The 24,316-nt window shown below is 53.1% G+C and overlaps 8 protein-coding genes across 8 annotated transcripts; 5 read left to right on the top strand and 3 right to left on the bottom strand.

Annotated features, from left to right (window-relative positions):
• Nucleotides 1–71: 71 nt before the first annotated feature.
• On the bottom strand, nucleotides 72–2,397 carry QC762_114860 (uncharacterized protein; the record flags this gene model as incomplete). The annotated part of the gene is made up of 4 exons (XM_062885907.1): nucleotides 1,964–2,397; nucleotides 959–1,898; nucleotides 376–902; nucleotides 72–317 (listed from the first exon to the last, which is right to left on the bottom strand). Exons 1-4 carry the CDS (start codon nucleotides 2,195–2,197, stop codon nucleotides 72–74), a joined length of 1,947 nt encoding a protein of 648 aa, XP_062748923.1. The 5' UTR covers nucleotides 2,198–2,397.
• Nucleotides 2,398–2,476: 79 nt separating this feature from the next.
• Nucleotides 2,477–3,965, top strand: hrf1 (Protein transport protein yif1). Its single transcript, XM_062885906.1, has 3 exons — nucleotides 2,477–2,946; nucleotides 3,004–3,543; nucleotides 3,607–3,965. Exons 1-3 carry the CDS (start codon nucleotides 2,668–2,670, stop codon nucleotides 3,778–3,780), a joined length of 993 nt encoding a protein of 330 aa, XP_062748922.1. The 5' UTR covers nucleotides 2,477–2,667; the 3' UTR covers nucleotides 3,781–3,965.
• A 103-nt stretch (nucleotides 3,966–4,068) lies between these two features.
• Nucleotides 4,069–5,208, top strand: QC762_114840 (uncharacterized protein; the record flags this gene model as incomplete). The annotated part of the gene is made up of 2 exons (XM_062885905.1): nucleotides 4,069–4,561; nucleotides 4,621–5,208. Exons 1-2 carry the CDS (start codon nucleotides 4,463–4,465, stop codon nucleotides 5,206–5,208), a joined length of 687 nt encoding a protein of 228 aa, XP_062748921.1. The 5' UTR covers nucleotides 4,069–4,462.
• Nucleotides 5,209–5,921: 713 nt separating this feature from the next.
• Nucleotides 5,922–13,402, bottom strand: KEL2 (Negative regulator of mitotic exit). The gene is made up of 5 exons (XM_062885904.1): nucleotides 13,266–13,402; nucleotides 11,046–13,019; nucleotides 10,592–10,979; nucleotides 10,260–10,539; nucleotides 5,922–10,208 (listed from the first exon to the last, which is right to left on the bottom strand). Exons 2-5 carry the CDS (start codon nucleotides 11,319–11,321, stop codon nucleotides 6,716–6,718), a joined length of 4,437 nt encoding a protein of 1,478 aa, XP_062748920.1. The 5' UTR covers nucleotides 11,322–13,019; nucleotides 13,266–13,402; the 3' UTR covers nucleotides 5,922–6,715.
• Nucleotides 13,403–13,631: 229 nt separating this feature from the next.
• KOG1 (Target of rapamycin complex 1 subunit kog1) lies at nucleotides 13,632–19,488 on the top strand. The gene is made up of 4 exons (XM_062885903.1): nucleotides 13,632–14,693; nucleotides 14,935–15,835; nucleotides 15,930–18,633; nucleotides 18,698–19,488. Exons 1-4 carry the CDS (start codon nucleotides 14,094–14,096, stop codon nucleotides 18,969–18,971), a joined length of 4,479 nt encoding a protein of 1,492 aa, XP_062748919.1. The 5' UTR covers nucleotides 13,632–14,093; the 3' UTR covers nucleotides 18,972–19,488.
• Nucleotides 19,489–19,606: 118 nt separating this feature from the next.
• On the bottom strand, nucleotides 19,607–21,066 carry PLP2 (Proteolipid protein 2). Its single transcript, XM_062885902.1, has 2 exons — nucleotides 20,803–21,066; nucleotides 19,607–20,752 (listed from the first exon to the last, which is right to left on the bottom strand). The coding sequence occupies exons 1-2, from the start codon at nucleotides 20,865–20,867 to the stop codon at nucleotides 20,041–20,043; spliced, it is 777 nt and encodes a 258-aa protein (XP_062748918.1). The 5' UTR covers nucleotides 20,868–21,066; the 3' UTR covers nucleotides 19,607–20,040.
• A 518-nt stretch (nucleotides 21,067–21,584) lies between these two features.
• rps27 (40S ribosomal protein S27) lies at nucleotides 21,585–22,614 on the top strand (the record flags this gene model as incomplete). Its single annotated transcript, XM_062885901.1, has 3 exons — nucleotides 21,585–21,655; nucleotides 21,708–21,741; nucleotides 21,843–22,614. The coding sequence occupies 3 exons, from the start codon at nucleotides 21,585–21,587 to the stop codon at nucleotides 22,023–22,025; spliced, it is 288 nt and encodes a 95-aa protein (XP_062748917.1). The 3' UTR covers nucleotides 22,026–22,614.
• A 933-nt stretch (nucleotides 22,615–23,547) lies between these two features.
• QC762_114780 (uncharacterized protein) lies at nucleotides 23,548–24,300 on the top strand (the record flags this gene model as incomplete). The annotated part of the gene is made up of 1 exon (XM_062885900.1): nucleotides 23,548–24,300. One exon carries the CDS (start codon nucleotides 23,548–23,550, stop codon nucleotides 24,298–24,300), a length of 753 nt encoding a protein of 250 aa, XP_062748916.1.
• Between the last annotated feature and the right edge of the window lie 16 nt (nucleotides 24,301–24,316).

The raw sequence follows: 24,316 nt of genomic DNA, 5'->3' as shown, positions 1-24,316 counted from the left end.
TTACAGCAATTAATGTCTATGTATCGATAATCCAACTAAACTACGTCTTCAAGGCTGTTGGTAACCTGGAATCATGCACTACTCAGCAACTTCTCAACAGCCCACTTGACTGAGAAGTTCCTCAAATCAGAGTAGTGTTGGCCAACGCCGACGAACAGAACCGGAACATTGGTGGCATGTACGATGCTGACCAAAGTCCCGACCATGTCTCCGACAGTGTCGCATTTCGAGATGATGAACCCGTCCAGGGAACGACCAGATCCAAAAGCCGCATTGAAGTTCCGGGCCTGAGCAACGGAGTCTGTGCCGACAAGTGCCTATAGACCGAGTCAGCATCTGTGTTAAGATCAATAACATCTAGAAAAGGAAACGTACCTCGCCAACCATCAAAATCTTGTCTGGTTGCGCAAACTTGGCAAACTTCTCCAGGGAGCTCATCAATCTTTGGTCGTTGTGTCTACGCCCCGCGGTATCGATGAGAACCACGTTGAATCCCTCTTGTGCCGCATACGCGACGGCATCCTTGGCCACAGTAGCGGCATCCTTGCCATAGCCCTTCTGGTACAGCTCAACTTGGCCACCTTCACGGGCAGTCAATTCTTTCAGGTTGCGCACGTGGACAGCGAGCTGTTCAACGGCACCGGAACGGAACGTGTCACCGGCAGCAATGAGAACCTTGTACTTGTTCTGCAACAAAAAGAAGCAGATTTTGGAGAGATTTGTCGACTTGCCTACGCCGTTGACACCGACGATAGACATGACGTATGGCCGGGCCTTGCGGAGCGATGTCGCAGAAGGCGAGGTAATCGCGTCGATTTCTCTCAAGAGATCGAGTGATGATGTTGGTGTAAGCATTTTCGTCAGGGAAGCCTCCATAGCTTTCTGTATCCTTGCGTTGATACCTGTACCGAGGTTAGCATGGTCTGACATGATGGGGTTGAAGGATGGCACAACGCACTTTCAAAGCTGCCAGTTTTCACCCCCACCAGTTCTTTCTCAACACCCTCGCAAAGACGTATCGCTGCCTCGCGCGCAACGTTCTTTTTGAGCAAATGCTCCTCCATTCCCTTCATCGCCTTATCCAGGTCTTGCTTTGTCAAAACCTTTCCGCCCACCACGTTCCTGAACAACCCTCCGATAGCACTGAGACCAGTGCCTACGAGACCACTAGGCGCGTCGGTCTTGGTAGCAGCGTTCTTCTTCGTATCGGCATCAGCCAGAATCGAGTTGACTTCATCGCCCAAGTCTCTCAGGACAAACTTCCCCTTGGTCTGGGAACCCCATGTCGACGCGTCCACCTCTTCTACGGCCCCTGGTCTCGCACCGGGCTCAGCTTCACTATCACTGGTGAGGGTGGGAACCGAGTAGTCAAGCTGAACACCATCGTCTTCATCAGCAAGCCCATCGGCATCCCATTTCCTCCCGCGCTTCATTGGCTTGGCCTTGGCCTTCCTGGCCGGGCCTTCGTCACCAGACGATGCTGGAGCTGAGGTGGTATTCTGCATTTTTCTCGCTCTTCTGGACAATTTCGCCCCCGGTCCAGCCTTGGCGACCAGCAGATGGCTTGCGCCGGGGGTACCTGGGCGCGAAACATTTGGACTCGAGCCTGGTGATACCCCGCGGAGGGCTTGTTGGCCGCGGTTGTTTGGTGGGGAGGGAGGCTCATCGCCCGTATCTTCGGATAACACTTCACTTTTCAGTGCGCGCGTGTCCGATTTGCCACCGGCCTGTTCAAGCTCTCGAAGTTGTTGGTCAAAATACTGGTCAAAGGTGAGGCACTCGACGATGGTGGTATTCGGCTTGGTCAACTCGTCACGATAGAGGCCAACGAAGATAGCCCTGATGTTGTCGACCAGTTTATCGATCCAGGAGATGTGGAGCAGAGAACGGTACACGGCCTAGCAAACAAAAGGGTCAGCTGAATTCAGGGGTAGAAAAGGTTGCCCCTCAAGGTACTACCGACAACGAAAATGATGCCCAATTCCTTTTCGATGGTCCAGCGCAAAGTGTGTTGGTCATGTTTGTACGGAGGGTTCTCAGCGGCAGAAGCACCGTTCTTTGCGCCGGCAACTGAACTCTTCTCCTCGATAAAGATGTCATTGATGAAGTTGTTGACCACGGATGGGCTGACAGCGGCGTAAGTCCTTGACCAGAGGACCACTCCGGACGTGGTCAGAATTTCGAAAGTGTCCAGCATGGCGAGATGTCGTCCTTGGTGGTGCTGTGGTTAAAAATGTAAGCTGCACGTTGGAATAGGATGCTATGTTCTGGGAGCGCTGTCGCAATGAGAAAGCTCCCGTCCCGTTGACGGCGGACTGTAACGCTGTCAGTTGCCATCATGGTCCCAGGTCCCCGCTATTATCGATAACAGGGGGACCTATCATTGGCGCAATGGGCCTCTGTGTCGCTGACCGGGGATTAGCCGGCGCCCGCTGGCGCGACAAGCTTGTGGCTCAGGGGAGATGACAGCATCGAGAAATTGTTTAAAACACATGTCCAAAAACAGACCGACTCGCGGCCTCCGAAGCCAACCGATGACGACTATCCACGCAGTGACACCACACCGAGTACATCCCATTTCAGGCGCTGAATCCATCATATTCTCGACTCGAAGACATCGACAATTAACCGCTCTATATCTAAGCTCCTTTCGTTACAACCGCCAGAATGCAGCGACCGACGTATGGGCAATCGCCTCCGCTACACCACCCAGTCCCGCAACACGTCTCGACCGTCCCCCAACTTCGATCACCTCCTCCGCTAACATCGCAGCCCCAGGGCCACGGGTACGATGGGAGTCCTTATCCGCAGCAACAGCAGCAAGCGCCGCCGGGCGGTAACATGTTTGCGCAATATGGCAACTTCATGAATGACCCAACTGCGCAAATAGCTACGCAGTTTGGCCAGACAGCATTCCGGCAGGGCCAGGACTATCTAGAGAAAAATGTTGGATGACCTTTGCTTAATTAGGAGTAAACATTAGACTAACAGTGATCTGGACAGGTCAATCGCTTGGTCAACGTCTCGGCACTGAAGCACTATTTCAACGTGACGAACTCGTACGTTATCAACAAGCTCTTTTTGGTCCTCTTTCCATGGCGACACAAGCCATGGACGCGTCGCCAGGCATCCGAGGTTGGTGCTGGCGGCGGCCAGGAAGCATGGTTCTACCTCCCCCCTCGAGACGACATCAACAGTCCCGACATGTACATCCCGGTCATGTCAATCGTCACATACGTCTTTCTACGAACTCTTTTTGCCGGCTTCCGAGGCGAGTTCGAACCCCAGCTGTTCGGCAGCGTCGCTACGATCGCGATCGTGATGATGATTCTGGAAATTTTGGCCCTTAGAATAGGGTGCTATCTCCTGAATATCTCCAACCAGTCGCAGCTGCTGGATCTTATGGCCTACAGCGGCTACAAGTTCGTGGGAGTTATTGTGACGATTGCGGTGTCGGAGATCTTCAATAGGGGCAAGGGTACCGGCGGCTGGGTGGGCTGGACTTTGTTTGTCTACACATGCTTGGCTAACTCGTTGTTCCTGGTACGTTCCGATTGCCCAGCTCTTCTGTTGATCAAAACGACGCCAGCTAACCATGTGTATTAGATGCGCTCTCTCAAGTACGTCCTTCTGCCAGAAAACAACAACACCAACCAAGGCCCCATGCAGACCATGCACCCCCTCGACTCGCGGGCGAAACGAAGCCAGCGAACACAGTTTTTGTTTGCGTATTCGTATCCTGTGCAGGCTCTCCTCATGTGGATTCTCTGCAGGCCATAAGACCTGTGCAACTTATCATCTGGATGGCGGCGCAGCTTTATAGGCGCATCAATGGGGCATACTGGTGATCCGGTTGGTTTGGACGGAACGAAGCGTATTGTATAACATTCAACCATATATTTAGGAACAAAATGAGAAGTAATGTGTTATGGCCTCAGCCGAGAGATGCAACGTCTGCCCAGTCGGGGAGGTAGGTTTATCTAGGCAGCCATTACCCGGAACTCGTAGTCACACGGAGCTGGTAACCATATAAACATTAATTTGGTCTTTGCTTGCCCGCGGATAGGTTCTAGTTTGATTCCGTCAGGGGCAGAGAAACCGGCAAAGTGCGTTGTTTGCACACATCTGCTGTGTGCGAGATTCCGGGCGCGGGACTGGGCTCTTTTGCCCGCGGTCCTTTCAGGCCACGCCTCAAGGGCATGTGTGGTAGGGAAGTTGACACCGATCGCGCTGCACAACCACATGGCTGGGAAGTGGGGCGATTGGTGCCTCTTGGGCTCTCTCAACGTCAGGACTTAAACAAGACAAACGGGCGGCTGGTCTTCATAAGAATCTCGTTTCCTCTTTTTTTCTTTTCGGTCTCATTTTTGTGTTGTCTGTGTCACGATTGATTTCACTGGAATTTAAAAGTCGTTGTTACTTTCCCAGCCCGCCGGTAGAGCTGGCATTACCACTGGCCACCATGGCGCTCTCACCTATGCAATTCGCGCTCATACAAGCCGCCGTGATCGGCTCCCTATCCAACATCATAGCCCAGGTCATTGCCGCTCAGAGAGATAACGTACCTCATTCCCCTCCCCTATTACCGCTCATTCATATCACTAACACCCCCCACCACAGAAACCAATCACAATCAACCTCCTCTCCCTCTTCCAATACGTCCTCTTCGGCCTGGTCAACACCCCCCCCAACATCCTCTGGCAGGAATACCTCGAGTCCACCTTCCCTTCTTACCACCCCTCCCCCACCCCGGAAGCCATCGCCTCCGCGTCAAAGGGTTCAGAAGCGGAACTCGACGCCGAGGAGAAGGAAGGGAAACTTGTCGAGCCAAAGCTGAACAGGCGGAACACCGCCATTAAGACCCTGCTAGATCAGACGGCCGGCGCGGCGGTGAACACGTTTTTGTACTCGATGTTTATGAACGGGATTCAAATGGGCATGGCACACCACGAACTAGAGGCACAGACGAGCCTTGGGTTTCTGTTTGGGGAAAAGGGCGTGGTGAGGGCTCAAGATGTGAACTGGGGGGTTGTGTGGGAGAGGACAAGGGGGGAGTTTTGGGGGATTGTCAAGGCGGGGTGGAAGTTTTGGCCGGTGATCAGTTTGGTGAACTTTACGTTTTTGAAGAGCGTGGAGATGAGGAATTTGGTTGGGGGGTTGGCGGGGGTTGGGTGGGGGGTTTATGTTAATTTGTTTGCTGGGAATTGATCAAGCGTAGGGGGTGGTGGGATGGGGAGGGGGTTTGGGAGGATGGGATTGGTAGCGTAGGTTGGGGATCGGTGTTCTTGCGAGGTTAGCAATGAATGGGTACGAGGCTTATGAATAGACTTGCGTGACTAGCTTTTGCAGCAGCTTTGGTAGACGACATGTCAAGAGTGCGGCCAAAGAGCACATCTGTCAGTTTACGAGTTATCTTTGCTGAGTGCCTACCATACCCGAGCACCAGCTGTGCTTCTTCTAGACTGACACCCACCTTCATACTCACATGTGATTGAAGTCAGAGTACTCTTGCCTAAAAGGCTAACCTTGTTTAGTTTATGGATGAGTCTCTCACAAGACACTTCAGGTGCTCATCCATCGAACTCTCATGACAGACCAACATGTCACAGCTATGCTGATCTCACCAGTCGACGTAAAGCAAGTCTTTTGCCTCAAAAATGCAAAGGTGAGAAACATCAAGATATAATAATCATCATTCAGGTCTTCAAACCAACACCTATCTCACCGTCCAATTACCAACTACTCTCTATATGCAGCCAACACGCAAGCCAGCGCTTTCTCCCGAGACCAACAACGATGATAGAAAAGTCTATATAAACCCCCCGATATCTCTCCCCCTCACCTTTTTTTCCTTCCATTTCTACCTCTCATCCTCCTCAGCACCTCACCCGATTCACCCCCCATAACCCCCCCACCCTTCCCCAATCCCTTTCGCCTTTCATATATTCAAACACAAACTAATCCAGCTAGCAAAACCAACTCTTAGTTCAAGATTCCTCTTGCAGTTTTTCTCCTCCTACAGCTTTTGCTCTCTTTCCACTTTCTGATCCTTCACATCGCCTTGCAGACTATCAGGAGTAATTGAACAACAATAAAAAAAGACAGCATGTATTATTTTAATTTCGCGCGCGCGCCGTGCCATACATAAAGCTCTGTGTGTGCGTGCCATAACTCGCTCTCCCCATATCAAAACCCTCTCAACAACAATAAGCAGCAAGCAGCAAACGTTATGCCAAAACAAAAAAAAACATTCAAGCCACAACTACAGCAGCACCAGCAGCAACAACAACAGCAAATGAGGTCAAGATGACAAGAAAAGAAAAAAGGTTTCCCCATTGTAGAAAAGGTGGGCGTGTAATGTATAGCCGAACCCCTACCATCGAAAGGAGAAAGGAGATTAGAGAGAATGGGGAAACAGAAAAAAGCCAAAAAAGATAATAAAAAATATCAACCCGAATAATCCTTGGGCCTGTCCTCCCTCCTCCCACCCCAACACTTCTAAAGCCCAAAATAAAGGTATTACATGCCCCCTTGTGTCAAAAGAGAGACGGTTTGGTGTGGTGTGGTATGCGTGGTTGTGTACATGGTCGTGTGTAGGTGCGTAGATGAACATTGCCCAATGTGAATTCATGCCATGCATGCTTCGTGTTTCCTTGAAGAACAAAAAAACAAACCAGTTTTTTCTCCATCCTTTTTCATCTATCCATCCATCAATTCATCTCGCCTCGCCAGGGCTACCGGGGTGGCTCTCGTCAAGTCGTTTCCTCCAGTCGGCCAAACTCTCGCTCAGCCCAGTGCTGGTTGGCTTTCCACCCGGAGAGATGGGGTTGGTCTCATATTCATACTGCGTTGTGCTCAGTCGGTATTGTTTGTTAGTCGCTTCCCACTGGTTGCGCAAGTTGTCGAGTTCGTGGGCGAGGCTGTCCAGCGCTTTGCTGTTTCGCTCGCCGACACCGCCGACGCTGTTAACCTCACGTTCACCGGGCACGCCACCGTACAGGCTCTCAGAGCCGCCCGATTCTTGCCTGTTATGACCCAGGCCAGCACTGCTGCTTCCTCCGTTGGTACCGCCGGGTCCGGAGGCGACGTTGGATCCAATAGTCTCGGAGTTGAGGCTGGGGGCCTGTCTGCTTCGTCGGCGGTAGTTGTCGACGCTCAGCTCCACCTGATCAAGAAGTGTGCTAACCTTGTTTTCGGCATCCTGGGCTCGGCGTTCGAGGAGGATATTCTCCTGCTGCAGTTGCTCCAGGTCCTTCTTATGGGCCTCAAGGCGTCGGTTTGCGTCCTCGCTGGTCTTGACGGCGACATCTCGTTCCTTCTGAACTTCTGCCAGGTCTTGACGGATGGACTGAACTTGCTTCTCGAGCTGGCTCGCCGTGTTCTTGAGCTCAGCTTGTAATCTTCCAATCTCGGCCGACAAGGTCTCCTTCTCAGATTCCCAGTCTGTGGGGCCGCTCTTGGAAGCACCACCTCCAGCCTCAAGCTTGTCCTCCAATTCCACCACCTGTTCCTTCAGACGGCCATTCTCAGTCTTGTAGCGTGTCAGCTGATCCTTGAGTTGCTTGAGCATCTTCTCAGTCCCCTTGACGTATTGTACGGCAGATTGGTAGTCGTTTTCAAGTTGTACGAGCTTCTCGGTTGCCTGTGCTTTTGTCTCTTCAAGGGCATTTTGGGCAGTTGCAAGTTGCTGCTCCAACTCACGAACACGGGCCCGCTCAGGTGAAGCTTCCCGAGGACTGCCGCGCGGACTATTACGCGCACGGGTCGCGGAGGAAGGTGAGATGCCTCGCTCGACAAGGATGTCCTTAAGTGTGTTGTGTTGGACGACGACCGCATTTGTCTCAAGCTGCTGCTTCGACAATTGCTGCCTCAACTCCGAGTTTGCGGCTTGAAGACTCTGGGTCTCCCTCAAAGCTCCCTGGAGCTGTCGGCGGATGGAAACACCCTCTCTGCTTGCCTGTTCTTGGTATGCCTCCAGCCCTGCAATTCGTTCCTCGGCTCCCCGAAGCTTGTCTGCCGCACTGTCCGCCTCCTGTTGATACTTCCTTACCAGCGCGTTGGCAGCGTTAAGTTGACCCTGCAGAGCAAGGATGCGGTCATGATCAGCCTTGTCAGATTTTGAAACATCTTTGGCAGACATCTTGTCGAGGCCTGACAACAAAGCCTGGCGCTGCAGCTTTGCCTCACTGGCATGTTTCTCGGCCAGCTCTTCCGCATCTCGTAAGCGTTGTGTTGCTGAAACAAGTTCAGCTGTACGAGTCTCATGCTCGGCTTTCAGTTTGCTGAGCTTCGATTCGATCTTCTCCTTGAGCGCGCGTTCCTCCTCCAGCTTCCGTTCAAGCAAAGCCTTGGTCTCCTCAGAAGCTGCGAGCGCGCCACGGAAAGTCTCAAAGGTGTCGACCTGGTCCTTATTGCTTCCAACAAGGTGATTATACTTCTGCTCATATTCTTCCTTCTCAACACGTAGCATTTGTGTAGCCGCCACCGCTTCCGCTGCCGCAACAGACTGTTCCCGGGCCTCACGCTGAGCCATGTGCAACTCAGCCTTGAGCCGTTCGACTTCGGATGCGTTTTGCTGCTTATAACTCTCGAGATCTGCCATTCGCTTTTGCGCCGCATTTGCCGTGTCGTCTGCCAGTTTGCGCGCCTTCTTCTCGGCGTCAAAGTCGGTCTTGATGCGCTCCAGTTGATCTTGAAGCTCTTTTTGTACACTGAGAGCATGTGCGAGCTTCTTGCTCATCTCATTGGCACGATCTCCTACTTCCTTGTCATCGAGCTGTGGTGTGCTTCTGGCGCTTCCACCCCTCGCAGCTAGTTTCGCTTTGGCATAAATGGCTTCCTGAATGGCTGCGTCTCGCTGCTTCTCTGCTTCAGCAATTTGTCGGGCAGCCAGAACTGCCTGCTTGTCGACCGAGGCTTGTACGTTGGCAAGCTCTTGCCGCATAGCAAGAAGAGCTTCGATCAAGGGTTTGTCTTCATCATCAAATGTTTCCGCGGCACGGCTGTCCAAGATTGGGCTCAGTGACGCATTGGGTGAATAGCCAGCCTTGCGCGCTAACTCCAGTTCGGAGGCGTACCATGCGTTGCGGTTCCTTGCGGCATCCAGCTCTTTTAGAAGTGTAACCGTTTGAGAGTTCCGGGCGGAAGACCTTCGAGATATAGGATTGCTGGGTTGTCGGGTAGGCGGTGGTGGGGACGCTGGGCGAGCCGGAGCTGGCTTGAGAGCTGGCTCCGTTGTACTATCTACGGAGCCTTGCCCGCGTCCTTGTCTCGTTGCTTTGGATCTCGCGGCATCGGCAGGCTGTCCCTCAGCTTGTCTTGAAGAAGAGCGAGGCGGGTTAGGATTCTGACTTATCGGAGTGCGCCGGCCAGTTGCGCCAAGTCCTTCGCCTTCTTTCAACGCCGCAACCTGCTGCGGCGGTGCCGATGTGATTGGGGAGCCCTGGGGCTGGTCGCCTCGCTCCGTTGAGGCATTCCTGGCAGGCCGGGGTGCTCCACCTGGAGGGCCAGGCTTTGGCGGTTGAATTTGGGGAGGTGGTCCAGATGGAGGGGCACCAGATGGACCCCCTGGGCCCATAGGACCCGCGGATCGAGCTTTTTGAGGACCGCTTGGTGGTCCTCCCGTCGGGCTCACTTCAGCAGTGCCATTAGGTGACCGATATCCATTGGGACCAGGACCTCCTGGTGGGCGTCGACTATCGGGCGGGCCGTTCGAACCATCGCGTGGAGACACATTCCTCAGGGTGACTTGTGGAGTGGCATCGCTAGGTCGTCGTTGTTGATTTCTAGGTGAAGTCTGGTTAGGGCCTGCGTCGTTGGGATAGCGAATCTTTGTGGTATCCAAGCAGTAAACAAGCGCGAGATCGTTGACTGCTGTTTGAGCCGAGCTTGGTTCTCCTCCGACCACAATGATGGACTTTCCAACTGCTGTCATGCTATGTCCTGATCGTGGCGAGGGGGATGGGCCCATGTTCTGGAAAGTGTACCAGCGGCGAGAAGTGATCCTGAATGCGGCAAGATCACCCAGATCCGCACCCTCCTCCGTCCTGCCGCCGAAGATGTACATGACATCCTCGACGATAGCAGCAGCGTGGCCTTCTCTGGGAGACGGAATGTACCCTATACAGTCTAGTTGCGACCAAGTGTTGACAGCGGGATCATATGCCCAGACGTCGTTGAACCATTGGTATCCATTGGTACCACCAAACCTAACCAGTCTTAGCATGAAGAATACTACATCTCCCCGCATCAAAACTTACAAGTAAAGTTTGTCATTGAATGTCACCACGGAATGGTTCGTTCTGGCTGGCGGGATTTTGCCCTGCGGTCCACCACTCTCAGTTGATGACATGAGCATCTCCCAGCGGTTATTGGGCATCTGCAGCTGATTCAGGTCAAAAGCGGCAAGGTCATTCATGAAATAACCCTCCACTTGACCACCGAAGATGTATATCTTTGACCCCAGAATATTCAGCGAGTGTCCATAACGTCCGCTGGGTCGTGGTCCGGCCGGTAAAGCTCTCGACCACTGTCTCGTTGCTGTAAAACTGTCAGCATGATAGAGCCAACCTGGTGGAGCTGCAAGCCTCACATGTGTTGAGAAGATACAAGGTCTCATCGAGAACATCTGTTTCTTCGATCTTGGTGTCTCCACCAAAGACGATGAAAGCGTTCCCTACGAGCAAACTGGCATGTCCGACTCTAGGCCCTGGGCCCTCAGCTGTTGTAGCTAGTGGGTAGCAAGACATGTTTCCCCCGGCCTCAATGAGCCACAGATCGCCCTTCACTGTTGAGCTGTTGATCAAACCGCCCATTACGTATATGTCACCCTCTTTCGAGGAGACGGCATTGACAGCGGCGCCATATCTTGGGAACGGGCTGGGATGCGAGGACGTGTAGGTTAGTCGGCGCTGAGACCATGGGTATAGCGAGGCATTGGGATTCGGCGCCGTTTGTGTAGGAGGAGGACCGTTGCGCAGCTGCGATGGCCAACGTTAGACAAGATGCTGATGCACATTGCGACGTCGCTTGAGATGGAAGCTTACCGGTAAGTCACTCGATGGCGGTTGCTGCAGCTGAGGAGGTGTCGGTTGTTGCTGGTCCAGACTCTGGCCTCGCTGGCGAGCATAAGATTGATCGGGACTACCAATGCTGCCGTCGACATCGAGGGAGGTTAAGCTGCCAGTGGGTGTTGATCGTGACCCCTTCTCATCTCTGACGCGCGCCGCCGCGCCACCCATGCCCGACGCCGAGCCCTGTGATCCATCCCGACTGGCAAGCGACCGGTCGTGACTCTTCTTGGACTTGAAGAGGAAGGCCATAATGGCACCGTAGAACTGCTGGCCGGACTACAGTGTCGCCAGGAGCAGGCGTAGGCACACGTCGTCAATTGACCGGGCAAATTGATCAGGGACCGCTACGGACGGGAGCCTGCAGGTGGGAGAGGGCGAACGGAGCTGGTGGACGCGGACGACTGCGGAGTTAGCTGGGTGGGCAGCGTGGGCTCCAACGAGGAGAGGTGCGGGAGTCGGGAATGTCGTCGGCGGTCGTGTCTCGAGAAGGCTGGGAAAGCATCGGTTCGCTCGCCGTGGTGGAGCGGGCGCAGCGGGTTCGATTTTTGGACGGGACAGATTCAGGTTCAACCTCCTGTCTTTTTTTATTTTTTGAGGGGGTCCCTGGTCAGCCCAGCAAAGTGCCCCCAGCACCTAGCAGGACGAAAGAGCAGCGCCTCGGAGGTGCACGCTTGAACAAGCGAATGCGATGATAACTACAACGGAGCAAAAAGAAAGACAAGCAGAAAAAGAGATGCTGTGCCCGATATGCGAAGGATGCTTTCCGTGACCGTGGATTCGGTTTGTCTGTGGATGACAGAGGTGGAGGAGATAAAGTTTAATGCGACCGGGTCAAGCCTGGCGAGAAAAGAACTGCAGGTCCGGTGTCCAGGAGTTCTATGCCCGTGGGCAGGTGGGAATTCATCAGCGCCTGGCGCAGGGCATCGCCTACGCTAGCGGCCGGGGACGCTCGGCGGAGACCTGGAGCACAAAGACGGTCTCTGAGTGGATGGAATGATACAGGCACTCCCGCCTCGCTCCCAGACCAGCCAATCCGGGCTTGTTGCTCAATCCCCGTCGCCCCCTTGGGACCCCCTGAGCCCGTCCTCAGGGGCTCACGCTCACCCTCTGTTCAAGCTGCTCGTGGCCATTTCCAGAAAGACGACGTTGTTGGGATGCAATTCTGTGGTCTGGGTGCACCCTTCGATTAGCACCAACCGGCACAGCAAAGCAGACGAGAGGCACTGTCAGCCGATTCTATTAATATTTGCCGGCGAAACTGATGTTGATCTTTTGTTCGTCCGCCTCTTTCGTCCGGGATTCAGTCTCATGTAAACTGAATAAAATGGCACAAATACACATCTCGAATATCAACCATGAGCTGGTGAGGATAGGCTAAAGGTGAAGATCGCGGGGTGTCGGAGTCTCTTCCTTTTGCCCTTGAAGCTTTACCGTGTAACCAACAGAATTACCCAAGGCAAGATGATACCAGGGTCGACCTTTTGCTGTGGAGGTTGGGTCAGCACATGCAGAAGTGCCCCTCTTGCTGCAAATCATCATACATGGCCACTAGTGTAGTCTCAAACTCTTCCTACAGGCAGGTACTCCGTAGCACGCATGTTACCCTATATCTCATATTATGGGAGCACTTCGAGGGCCTCCTATACCACCAGCCGGGTATTTCCGACAAAAAGAAAGAGGGAGCCCTTACGGAAGACACGACGTGCATCATCTCCTTGAAAAATGTCTCGCACGCATGAAGCTGCGATCATCAACAAAATCTCGCAAGATTTCATATTCAGTCTTGTTGCTCGCTCCGTGTCCATGCGTCCTAGCGTTGCATTCGTCCTATTTCGGACCCCAGCTTCCAGGTTATGGATGATGTTTCATGTTTCTCCAAGCTTTCCGTTCTTTGGTGCACATCAGGGGCACAGAACCACCACATGAGCACCATGAGTAAGCAATGATCTCGGGGGAAAATTGTTAGGTCGGTTGATATTTTGTAGAAGAGTTTGCAAGTTGTGTAAATCTTCCTGAGAACGAGACGACACATAACCGTTCAAGTGTAAATGTACGCTGCGTTAGAGAATGCTCAGAGGGAATGACAACACAACAGAAAAGGTAACTGCTGCACAAACAAGTCCCATAAACAACAAGACAACAAAGGATAGGAAGGCCTCCCCAGGTGGGAGAGAAATATAGATGGACACTTACCATAGGTAGGCAAAGGGAAGGAACAAAGAGGCGAGTCATCGAATGTAATACAATCATTAGATAAACAGAGCCTCGAGGAAGTGAGTGATAAGAGCAACTGTGTAAACCTCTCACAGTATCCACGAGGAGAAAAGAGTACACGAAAGCCAATCAGATCATTTAGAAAGCAGCAATTTGCTTGCTCTTTCCATCAGTGCTCTCAAGAAGCGTCACGTGAGCAGAAGCTGTGTTGTATGTAATCGCAGCTGCAGCCATTGGACGAGGCTGACGAGAAGTTGAACACCTGCTGCGGAGGGACCGTGCACCAGCCAACATTAGTGAACTCCGGCTCCACTTTGGGCGGTGAGGTTCTGGCTGCAAGCCCACCTACGGAGCCAAGAAGCTGCCCGCGGCTATCGACTGCGGATGTTGTCCACCTCTGCATTGTCACTGAGCTGTTGACCTCAAACCAAGACATAACAACGGCCTGGCTGTTGAGGCTGAAGAAGACAAGACCGAGTAGCCAGAGTGCATTGTGCTTGTGAGTTTGCGAGAGCTCGAATCCAAACGGCCCAGCGCATGTGAGCTGAGAGCTGATCATTGCAAACCTGTCGCAGTCGCACACAGTGGCAGAGGCGTGGGCATAAGCGCAGGTTCATGATCCGTGTTGACGTCGCCATTGCAGCCCCATCACTGGCCCCGATCTCCATCCAACTCACCACCACCACATAACAGCCACCCCAGCGCTGTGGTTCGCCCACCCACTTCTTTCAACTCCGACCTTTTCAACCTTTACCGACAGCTACCTTCGAGAACGATGGTGGCCCGCCGCCGGTAAAGATATCGACCATGACGGCCCTTTCTCTTTCGACTCCTCCCCAGCCTGCCGAGGGTCATCGGCAACACGCAGCCCAGATCTCGAGGGTTAACAACACCGCCGGCTTTAATGGCCCCGCACCCGTCAGACAGCAAGGACAAGCAGCTGCTACCGGTTCAAGCACAGCCCTGAGTTCGCTCTCCCGACAGAACGCTCAACTCATGGCACAGGCGCAACCGCGCGCGCAAGTTGCCGGATATTCTTCTTTGCGGAACGAAGGCGATGGTTTCGGTCATTCCGAGTCCCCTGGAAGTTCCGCTTTAAGGTCTGCCCACCCAACGACAAATGGTCGGCATAGATCCATTTCACCAACCTCTGCTGCTCGACGGCCCTCGAGTGCTCCGGGAGACAAGCATGTCAACGGTCAACATACCGATGACGAAGACGAGCTTGAGACGAACGGTGTTGTCTCCAGACCAGTAAAACCCCCATTACTGCGGTCCAAGAGCGAGCATGGAATCCGGATGGAAGACGCCGAGACTGTTGTGGAAGAGGACATTCAAGAGTGGGGTGCGAGGCATGGTTTCGAGGACCACTATCAATCAAAGGCCATAATATCCCAACTCGCCAATGTAAGTTTTATTTCTTTTCTTTCAAGCCATTGGCTTCCTGTCCGTTCCATCCTATGTCGTTAGTCTTGCGACAGTGGGCCAGTAGTGCGCTCTTCGGGGACAGTAGCTCATGTCATTGACTTTGGCGTCTATGTGCTATATCATATGCTACCCCCTATTGTCTGTTTTTATTTTTGTCTCAGCTCCCACATCAAGCAACCTATATGGACAACGTAGAGGCATTGACTAACACTGGCTTCAGAACTGGTACATGTATTTTACTGATAAACGACATGAGACAACCGGCAAGCCCAAAACACCCGCTTTCGAGATCCAGGATTGGCGAATGCGTGATCGTCTCAAGACGGTGTCCGCAGCCATTGCAGTATGTCTCAATATAGGGGTTGAGCCTCCTGATCAGTTGCGAACCGTGCCTGGTGCAAAGCTTGAAGCTTGGCAAGATCCAACTGTTCCCCCAACAAACAAGGCCCTGGAGAACATTGGCAAAGCCCTCCAAACCCAGTATGAGTCGATCGCTTTCCGGACCCGGTACAAGCAATACCTGGACCCTTCGATTGAAGAGACGAAGAAGTTTTGTGTTTCTCTCCGGCGGAATGCCAAGGACGAGCGGATTCTATTTCATTACAATGGACACGGAGTTCCCAAGCCGACGACTTCTGGTGAAATCTGGGTGTTCAACAAAAATTACACTCAGTACATTCCTGTGTCACTGTACGATCTCCAGCAATGGCTACAGGCTCCCACGGTTTTCGTCTGGGATTGTTCAGAGGCGGGCAACATTCTGACCAACTACCACAAGTTCGTGGACAAACATGAGGAGGAGGAGAAGGAGGTGAGGCAGAAGGATCCAAATTGCGAAAGGCAGAACTACCGGCCATATATCCACCTAGCTGCCTGCGGCACAAAGGAAAACCTCCCAACGAACCCCCAGCTACCGGCTGATCTTTTCACCTGTTGTCTCACCACGCCAGTTGAGATGGCTCTTTGGTTTTTTGTGTTGCAACATCCATTAAAGACCAATCTGACTCCAGAGCGAGCTCGCAAGTTATCGGGCCGACTTCAAGAGCGTAGGACTCCGCTTGGGGAACTTCACTGGATCTTCACAGCTATCACTGATACCATTGCGTGGACGACCCTTCCTCGTCAGCTCTTCCGCATGTTCTTCAGACAAGATTTAGTTGGTAAGTCAATATCGCGCTTTCCGGAGTAGTACTATTCTGACCCAGCTATCCCCAGTCGCGGCACTCTTCCGAGCGTTTCTCCTGGCGCAGCGCATTATGCCTGTGTATGGCTGTCATCCGCAGTCATATCCCGAACTGCCGGATACCCGTCAACATCCTCTCTGGGATAGTTGGGATCTCGCCGTTGACATGGCTCTGGCCCAGCTCCCAATGCTGGAGAGGAAGGAGCTCGACGGTACTCCCTACGAGTATGTCAACTCGACTTTCTTCACGGAGCAGCTCACCGCTTTCGAGATTTACCTCTGTCGAGGTGATGCACAATCCCAAAAGCCACCCGAACAACTCCCGGTGGTCCTACAGGTTTTACTAAGCCAGCAACACCGACTTAGAGCCTTGATCCTACTTACTAGGTTTTTGGACCTTGGACCATGGGCCGTTCAGCTTGCGCTCAGTATCGGCATCTTTCCTTATGTCCTGAAACTGCTCCAGTCTGTCGCACAGGATCTCAAACCGGTGCTCGTCTTCATCTGGGCGCGCATCCTAGCCGTTGACATCTCATGCCAGCAAGACTTGATCAAAGATAATGGGTACAACTACTTTGCCGACATTCTGAAGCCCCAAGAGACGATTCTGGTCAACGGCACCATTGTCCAGACGTCTCACAAGGCCATGTGCGCCTTCATCTTGGCTATGCTTTGCAAGGGTTTCAAGCCGGGTCAGGTTGTGTGCAATTCGACCGACATCATGAAATACTGCTTGCACCATGTCACTCATTCCGAAGACCCGCTATTGCGGCAGTGGTCGTGTCTCTGCATCAGCCAGTTATGGAGAGATCTTCCAGAAGCCAAATGGCGGGGAATCCGTGAGAACGCTCACCTCAAGCTAGCATTCTTAATCAAGGACCCATTCCCCGAGGTTCGCGCTGCCATGGCCCATGCCATGACCACCTTCCTTGGCATTCCCGACCTCACAGATGAAGTCGCAAGGATTGAGGAAGGCATCGCTTGGACCATGCTCGAACTGGCCACAGACGGCAGTCCGGTTGTCCGCAAGGAATTGCTTGTTTTCTTCTCCAAGTTCGTGCTGCGGTACGAACACAAGTTCTTGGTTGCTGCTTATGAGCAACTGTTGGAGGAGAAGGAATACATGCTCCACCCACCAGCGGAGGACGGCTTGGATCACAAGATGGGCTTGCATTACGCCAGAAAGGAAAATCGGGAGGCGGATGGCACCATCAGACCCATTGTTTTTGGTGTCGCTCACGACTCGATTTTTGCAGCCTGCTGGAAGCACATCGACATCCTGAGTGTCGACCCGCACCCTGAAGTTCAAAGGGATGCTACCATTATTCTGGACTACGTCCATCATGCCCTGCTACACTCCCCCGTGGGGCCGCAGGCGCAGAGTCTCATGGATGAAATCCTCAGACGCGCTAGAAAAGTGTCGAGGGGTGATATGAGCCAGAGAAGCAGCGTGCTTGGCACACACACTGCTATGGCGCAACCTATGCCGTCCCCTGGGCTTCTCAAGAGAACGGCGAGCTATCTGTTTGGGCCGTTACTCAAAGAGAACACGCCGGCGGGACTCACAAACCCTCCCCTAACTCCAGGACTGCCAAAGGCCACAAATCCAGGACTGTCCAGAACCCTTTCTCATAGAAGCCGCAAAGGACCTAATCTCGAGAATGCCCCGCCCGAGCAAAACGACCAAGTGACTTCGCCAGCCAATTATCATATTGCGAACGAACCGCTTTGCGCAGGGTATCGGGAGCGCAGCTTGACTGAGGTGCCCAAGCTTCCCCTGGAGAGCACATTCTTGGACTGGTCGACGGAATATTTCCGGGAACCGCAGATGAAGCTCGCTGAAGCCGAGGAGCCCGGCAGTCACGAGTACAATGAACGACTCTGGCGTCGATCTCGCAATGAGGCTGTTCTTAGAGAGACACAGCCCCAGAAAGCACAGGCGGGAACCCACAAGTGGAACAACCAGATCGGTATCATCAACAATGGTGCACAGCCGGCCAAGATGTCGTTTCATCAATTCGAGGACCATGTTGCCGTTGCAGATGATGGAAATACGGTAACAGTCTGGGATTGGAAGAATGGCACCCGCAAGAGTCACTTCTCCAATGGCAACCCTGAGGGGTCGAAGATCTCGGACATGAAGTTCATCAATGAAGATGATCAGGCTCTTCTCATGAGTGGGTCTTCGGATGGTGTCATTCGCATCTACCGGAACTACGACAGTGATGAAGGTGTTGAGCTTGCCTCTTCATGGCGTGCCTTGACGCACATGGTGCCGTCCAATGTCAACTCAGGCATGGTCTTTGACTGGCAGCAGGTCAATGGCCAGGTCCTCGTGGCAGGAGACGAGCGTGTTATCCGGATATGGAACGCAGGCCACGAGATGTGCTCGCATGAGATCCCAGCCCGTTCCGGATCTTGTGTTACATCTTTGACTTCTGATCAGATGACAGGCAACATCTTCATTGCTGGGTTTGGAGATGGCGCTATTCGTGTCTTTGACACGAGAAACAGACCGCAGGAGAGCATGGTGCGCAAATGGAAGGATGACAGCAGGCAGTGGGTGCGATCAGTGCATATGCAGCGTGGCGGACAGCGCGAGTTGCTGTCGGCGAGCAGGAATGGCAAAGTCCGGTTATGGGATATTCGCATAGAGAATCCTCTGAAGGTGTTCCAGGCTACGAAGGATGTGCTCAGGACGGCAAGCACTCATGAGCATTTGCCTGTGTTTGCTGTGTAGGTTTTTTTTTTCCTGCATATCACAACCATCTGAAGAATTTTTACTAATTCTTTTTCACAGTGGCACATCCGCCCACTTGGTCAAGGTCTTCGACTTTGACGGCCACGAGCTGTCGCGTCTGGAACCATCGACTAGCTTCACCGCCGGGCTCAAGTTAACACCCATCGCGACAACCGCTTTCCACCCTCACCGCATGATACTTGGGTACGCCGCCCGCGGCGATAACCACATTCACATATCCGCCTGCGGCAACGAGGTCGCGGCGCCGTTCGTGGCAGCATTTGCGGCCGAGGCTGCTGCTAAACGCCTTGCTACTATTCAACAGGCTGTTTAAATGACACCGCCGTTGCGTCCATCTTTCATTCCGTGTTGCATTGCTTGCTTGTTTCCACTGTTTGTCAAATCTGGAGTTGTAGGGTGGGGGAGGATAGGGGTGGGTAGTGAGGCGCAAATGATACCTATGGCGTTCCAGGCAGGCAGAGAGAGAGTGGGAAGTTCATTCATACCATCATTATATGAGATTATCCCCCAACTTGAAGCGCGTCTAAGGAGTGAGCGGAGGGGGGTTTTCTGTTCTTCTCTTGGGTTTTAGGGATGGGCCAGAGGGTTAATATAATACTTTTATTCTTTGCTGGAAGTAATATTGGAGGAAAGGGGGGTCTTTGCTGTGCATAACATTTGTGGAATTGTGTGTCTATGGTCTGCGCTTTGACAGCCAAGCTGGCAGCGTCGAAATTGAACAGAGCGTTGCGTCAAGTTAGGGTTTTGCTTCAGTCTTGTTGAGGTGTACACGGTGTATACGCCATTGAACGAGTTTCAAACATGCTTACCCTTGGTGAGCTTTCACATGTGACTATTTTGATGTAAAGACTTGATGTCATTGATGGCCGGCGTGTGGAGTAACTTTCGACATGACGATATTCGCCACCATGTTGGAGTAGTCGTTCACCAGCCACCGGCTCTTTCACACTACACTCCCACTGGCGCCAATGTTTGAGTAACGGCTATCATCCAGCCTGAATTATTACTTTGGTATACATTGGCGATCGCCGGTTGCTTTTGCACTTCCGGCCGCCTTTCTCTACCATGTTGTTCCACCGGCAACCGCGCCTCGCCGAGACAAGCCGGATGGCAAAAAAACAGATACAACCTCATGAGCTGCTCCGGCCTAGACAGGCAGATGAACACGTGGACAACAAGCTCTAAGCTTTCACGGTTTCTACCAGGCAAAGCTTGATCAGCAATGTATTGCCACCACGAGAACACGAACATGCCAGTCACACCGTTCCCCTTTTCGGGCTTGCCGAAATGCGATACGTGTGTTGCTTGCCCTCACCGAATGACTCACCCGGAAACATTATGCCGCCGTAGTACCACATCTGGTCCATGTGGCGTTCCTTTGCTCAGTCCCAATCATCGTCATCATCGTCCTGTTTCCTCCTATCAGAACTGCTCTTGATCCCCTTGTTGACAATCCTCTCCTCTTCGGCATCTTCCGCCTCCCTCCTCCGCTTCAACACCCGCATGTCATTCTCCTTCACTGCCCCCACTTCAACCAATAGATTATCCAACTCGAGCATGCTCATCCTTGGCCCACCCACCGTCATAAGCGTGACAATCTGCTTGACAATATCCCCGTTTTTGTAAACCAAGATGGTAGGGCAGTTCTTCTCGGGGTACCCCTCGATCGCTCGGTTAGCGGGCATCTCGCAGAACTTTATGTCACCGTATTCCTCTGCTGCCTGACGCCACAGTTGGCCCAGAACGCGGGACTCGACGTTGGTGGAGAGGGAGGAGGCGAGGTGGACGAAGACGGGGCCGTTGTTGGAGGCTTCGGTTACGTCGCGTTGGTAGTCTGGCTTGGATAGGGGGTAGACAGAGCCGTGGATGGACTTTTTGGAGAGGGCCGAGAGCTCCTGGAGGCGTTTCTGGCGGTAGGATTCAAGGAAATCTTCGTCTTCTTCGTCTTCGAGAGAGTCGAGGTCCGAGAGGTCTTTGCCTTCGAGGCGGTTTTCGTGGGCGAGGCGGCGGGCTTCGAGGATGGCTTCTTGGATCATGGGGGTGGGGGAGGGTGGCTTTTCGGGGATGATTTTGTGTTTGCGGAGGATTTCATTCCTTATAGGGGTTAGTTGGTTGTAGGGTGAGGATGAAAAGGTATTACTGACCATTCTGTGTCGGCGTTGGGGTCGTCGATGGGAACGGCGATGCGCTGGTCCATTGGAGCTGCCATCTTGAGGGATGTGTTTGAGGTTGCCCTCGTGCTGTGCTTCTAGTGAATGGTTTTCTGTTGAATTGTAGATAGATTGCAGTCAATGTTACTTCTGACTTCAGCCCTGTATCCCGTCGTCGTCACCCAATGTCGCCAGTACAGTATTGTTGCTGCCTTGATGCTTCACAAGGAGCATTCATTCATCGCCCCTATTGTCAAGGTAAGCTCCAGCGAGTACGTACCCAAAGTGACGACCCGCCCCGCCTTTGTAGCCTGGACCCCACCATGGACCTCTTGCTCCCTGTCGAGTTGGAGGCAGGCCCCACTCGCACTGTACGGCGCATTTCATTGGCTCACGGACCGAGCCCTAACTCCAAGGCCAATTTTGCGATTTGCCGCTCACGCACCCAAATTTTGCCTTTGGTCTCTCGAGTTGCTGGGCCTTCGAAAATCCCCTCCGCAACCGCCAACAACGAGCGTAGATTCTGCCGCCAAACCACCCCAGATCTCATCACCACCCAAGGCTCGTTGTCCGATTCATCAAGAGTAATACTCTCAAAAATCAGTCAAGATGGTAAGACCTAGCCATTTTCCCGATTGAGCTCGGTTCTGCCCGTCCACCATGGTCCCGCATCCGAACGACGAAGGTTTTGCACCGCCGATAACGCCAAGGAGGAGGAGAAATTTGGATATGGAATCGACATCTGGAAATCTTTTGGAGGAGGGCGACACCACATCATGGCATCGCGATTGCCCACGGGACCATGGACGGGCAGAACACTGGATAACGGATTCTTATCGATGATGTGGTGCTGACGGATGGATTCTCAAGGTTCTCGCCGTTGATCTCATCAACCCCAGCCCGGCTGCTGAGGCCCGCAAGCACAAGCTCAAGGTATGTGGTCCATCCCAAACCTATGATTAGGATCTCTGTCAACGCTGCCGACAAGAGGTTCTGCTCGGTCGCGTCGCTGCTGATACTAACACTGTGTTCAGACCCTTGTGCCCGCTCCCCGCTCCTTCTTCATGGACGTCAAGTGCCCCGGATGCTTCACCATCACCACCGTCTTCTCCCACGCCCAGACTGTCGTCATCTGCCAGGGCTGCACGACCGTCCTCTGCCAGCCTACCGGTGGTAAGGCCAGACTCACTGAGGGCTGCTCTTTCCGGAGAAAGTAGATGGCTTCGTTAGCTGTTTTCTTTTCTCGGCATAATGGCATGGTAGATGGGGTCATCTCGGTATCTGCGGCTACTTCCAGTCGGGGCGTCTAGACATTACTCTTGATCGTCAATCAAAATCATTTGCGGACATCCACCAACTACCACGCGCAGCACCATGGAAGGCGTTAGGGGGTCTGGAAATCTTTTGTCTTGGTCGCCTTCTTCGACTTTCATCCTGCGGTGTGCTGCGTTTTCCTGACGTCGTGTTGTCTTTGCTGTAACGGGCAGGTTTATACTGCGTGGGAGGGATCAATCAGCGCAAAGCCAGTTTTACACGTGCTTGGGACCAATACCTACCTTTGCGGGTGGGATGTGGTTGGCAGTCGCCGCTGAATGCGAGATCGAGGATCGCCAAAAGTCTTGGTTCAGTAAGCAAGGTAGAGGAGGAATCTTTGTGCTTTGTTATGAATTCAGGAGAGGCTCCATCATGCATTTTCGAGTCCCCTCAGTGATTTAGCTGCTGTGTCTGCATTTGACTCTGGCCAGCCTGTTTTTCATGTTTGCGGTTGATAGTCGACGTCCGGCTTTGCTATTATGAAGAGAAGCAAAAGTTATGTTTTATGATCATGAACCTCGTACGCCTGGTGCTGAAGTGGTGACCAACTCTAGCAATAACGTTACTGGATAGGCGTATGTGGTGTTCCTAATGGCCGCCTGAAATGTGTATCTGGATATGTTTCATCGGTGACACAGGCCAATTTGAGGCCATCGCTTCAAAAAGCTCTTGCAACTCTTGCTGTAACTGTAGGCCAACGGAGATGTTTCAAGAGCTATCTCTACATGGGAGAGCAAGGCTGATTGCTTAGCGGCTGCATATCCCGCATGACTGCCTGCGGCTGCCAACGGTCCAACAAAGATATATGGTCCTGAGTGAGATCGGTCCAGCAACGAATAGTGGTGGTTTTTACTCGTAGAGCCAGGTCCCTGACAAAGAAGGAGGCGGGAGGGTTTGATCGAAGCTAAATAAAAGCCCAGCTGTGCCTGTCAAATTTTCTACCTGTCAATCTTTTCGTTTACATCCAGCTGCTCGATCAAGTTGAAGGCATTCGGAAGGGATGGCCTTGACAAGAGGCCTTCATGCACAATCCAAACCGCCAAGCAAACTGAAGCAGCCAATCTTGGTGCCCCAAATTCAATTTACGCGTCGAAACACGGGCGCGCGACTGCTCACTCTCTGCAGCAGTCCACCCACTACCCCGGACCCCACGCCAATCCTGCTTGGGTAAATTTGCAGGACCCTGGGGCCGCCACCGAGCATATGAGCAAGCAGCCCAACCTCCCCCCCTCTCTCCATTTTCGTCATCATCACCACGACAACCGATCAATCCTCCTTGCGCACTCCAAGCTCTCCTCGCTCCCACTTTAACCTCGAAAGAGCATTGACAATTGCAACCAACCACCCACCAAACCACACCATCTCTCTTCGAAAAACAATCAAAGCGCATAACTTTCCTTCCCCCGGGGCCCTAAGCTACACAAAATGTCCGCCCCTCGAACCAAGCGCCCCTTTGCCGGTGCCGCCAGCGACCCTGCCCAACGTCAAATAACCTCCTTCTTCTCCCCATCTTCCTCCGGTTCCCCCACCGCCACCCAATCGACCAAAACGCCCCTCAACGGTCCCATCCTCCCTGCCCCAGTGCAAACCAACCTCCTCAACGTCGGGATGCGCGTTCGCAAGTCAGTCCAGGAAGGCTACAAGACCGGTGCGCAGTACTCTGCCTTCAAGCTCTGGGAAGACAACGCCGCTCCCATCACCCCAACCTCTACAGTTCCTGTCAGCACTGCTGGTGGTGGTGGAATGAGGGAGCTCCTCCCTTTTAGCGGCATCCACAAAGTCGGTGGGCTCGGGATCCAGCCATCTAACGGTGCTGGGGCGGACGATTGTGAGATGGCGGGATCGCAGGAGTCGGTTTACAGCAATGGGAGTGCTACCTCTGCGGTGGAGGCGACGGAGAGGGTGAACCTCAATGCGAAGAAGAGGTTCTTTGTTCGGGAGGAAGACGAGGAGGAGCAGGAGGAGGGGATGGTGCTCTCGTGGGAGGATGTGGATGTCAGCCCTAGGAGTTTTGGGCCGGCGGGGTTTGAAAATAGGAGGTGGGCTGTGCCGAGGGGAAAGAAGGGTAGGGAGGGTGCTGTTGCTGCTGCCGCTGGGCAGGAGAATACTGTTCGGGTGCTGGTGGACGGCAATGATTTTGAGGAGGCGAGCTTCTTGGAGGGGATGGGTGATGAGTAGACTAGGGAGGTTGCGT

Source organism: Podospora pseudocomata (genome assembly GCF_035222375.1).
Source record: "Podospora pseudocomata strain CBS 415.72m chromosome 1 map unlocalized CBS415.72m_1, whole genome shotgun sequence".
NCBI lineage: Eukaryota > Fungi > Ascomycota > Sordariomycetes > Sordariales > Podosporaceae > Podospora > Podospora pseudocomata.
Note: the sequence above shows the minus strand (reverse complement) of the source record. Positions and strands in the feature narration are given on the sequence as shown.

What these genes read in the sequence shown, in the direction of transcription:
- hrf1 (XM_062885906.1), top strand. Translation starts at nt 2,668, where the DNA reads ATGCAGCGACCGACGTATGGGCAATCGCCTCCGCTACACCACCCAGTC. An exon ending in AGGACTATCTAGAGAAAAAT is followed by an intron (nt 2,947 to 3,003) that starts GTTGGATGACCT and finishes TGATCTGGACAG; the next exon opens with GTCAATCGCTTGGTCAACGT. An exon ending in TGGCTAACTCGTTGTTCCTG is followed by an intron (nt 3,544 to 3,606) that starts GTACGTTCCGAT and finishes CATGTGTATTAG; the next exon opens with ATGCGCTCTCTCAAGTACGT.
- KOG1 (XM_062885903.1), top strand. Translation starts at nt 14,094, where the DNA reads ATGACGGCCCTTTCTCTTTCGACTCCTCCCCAGCCTGCCGAGGGTCAT. An exon ending in TAATATCCCAACTCGCCAAT is followed by an intron (nt 14,694 to 14,934) that starts GTAAGTTTTATT and finishes CACTGGCTTCAG; the next exon opens with AACTGGTACATGTATTTTAC. An exon ending in TGCGTGGACGACCCTTCCTC is followed by an intron (nt 15,836 to 15,929) that starts GTCAGCTCTTCC and finishes AGCTATCCCCAG; the next exon opens with TCGCGGCACTCTTCCGAGCG.
- KEL2 (XM_062885904.1), bottom strand. Translation starts at nt 11,321, where the DNA reads ATGGCCTTCCTCTTCAAGTCCAAGAAGAGTCACGACCGGTCGCTTGCC. An exon ending in CTTGTATCTTCTCAACACAT is followed by an intron (nt 10,540 to 10,591) that starts GTGAGGCTTGCA and finishes ACAGTTTTACAG; the next exon opens with CAACGAGACAGTGGTCGAGA. An exon ending in TTCAATGACAAACTTTACTT is followed by an intron (nt 10,209 to 10,259) that starts GTAAGTTTTGAT and finishes AAGACTGGTTAG; the next exon opens with GTTTGGTGGTACCAATGGAT.
- PLP2 (XM_062885902.1), bottom strand. Translation starts at nt 20,867, where the DNA reads ATGGCAGCTCCAATGGACCAGCGCATCGCCGTTCCCATCGACGACCCC. An exon ending in CCCAACGCCGACACAGAATG is followed by an intron (nt 20,753 to 20,802) that starts GTCAGTAATACC and finishes AACCCCTATAAG; the next exon opens with GAATGAAATCCTCCGCAAAC.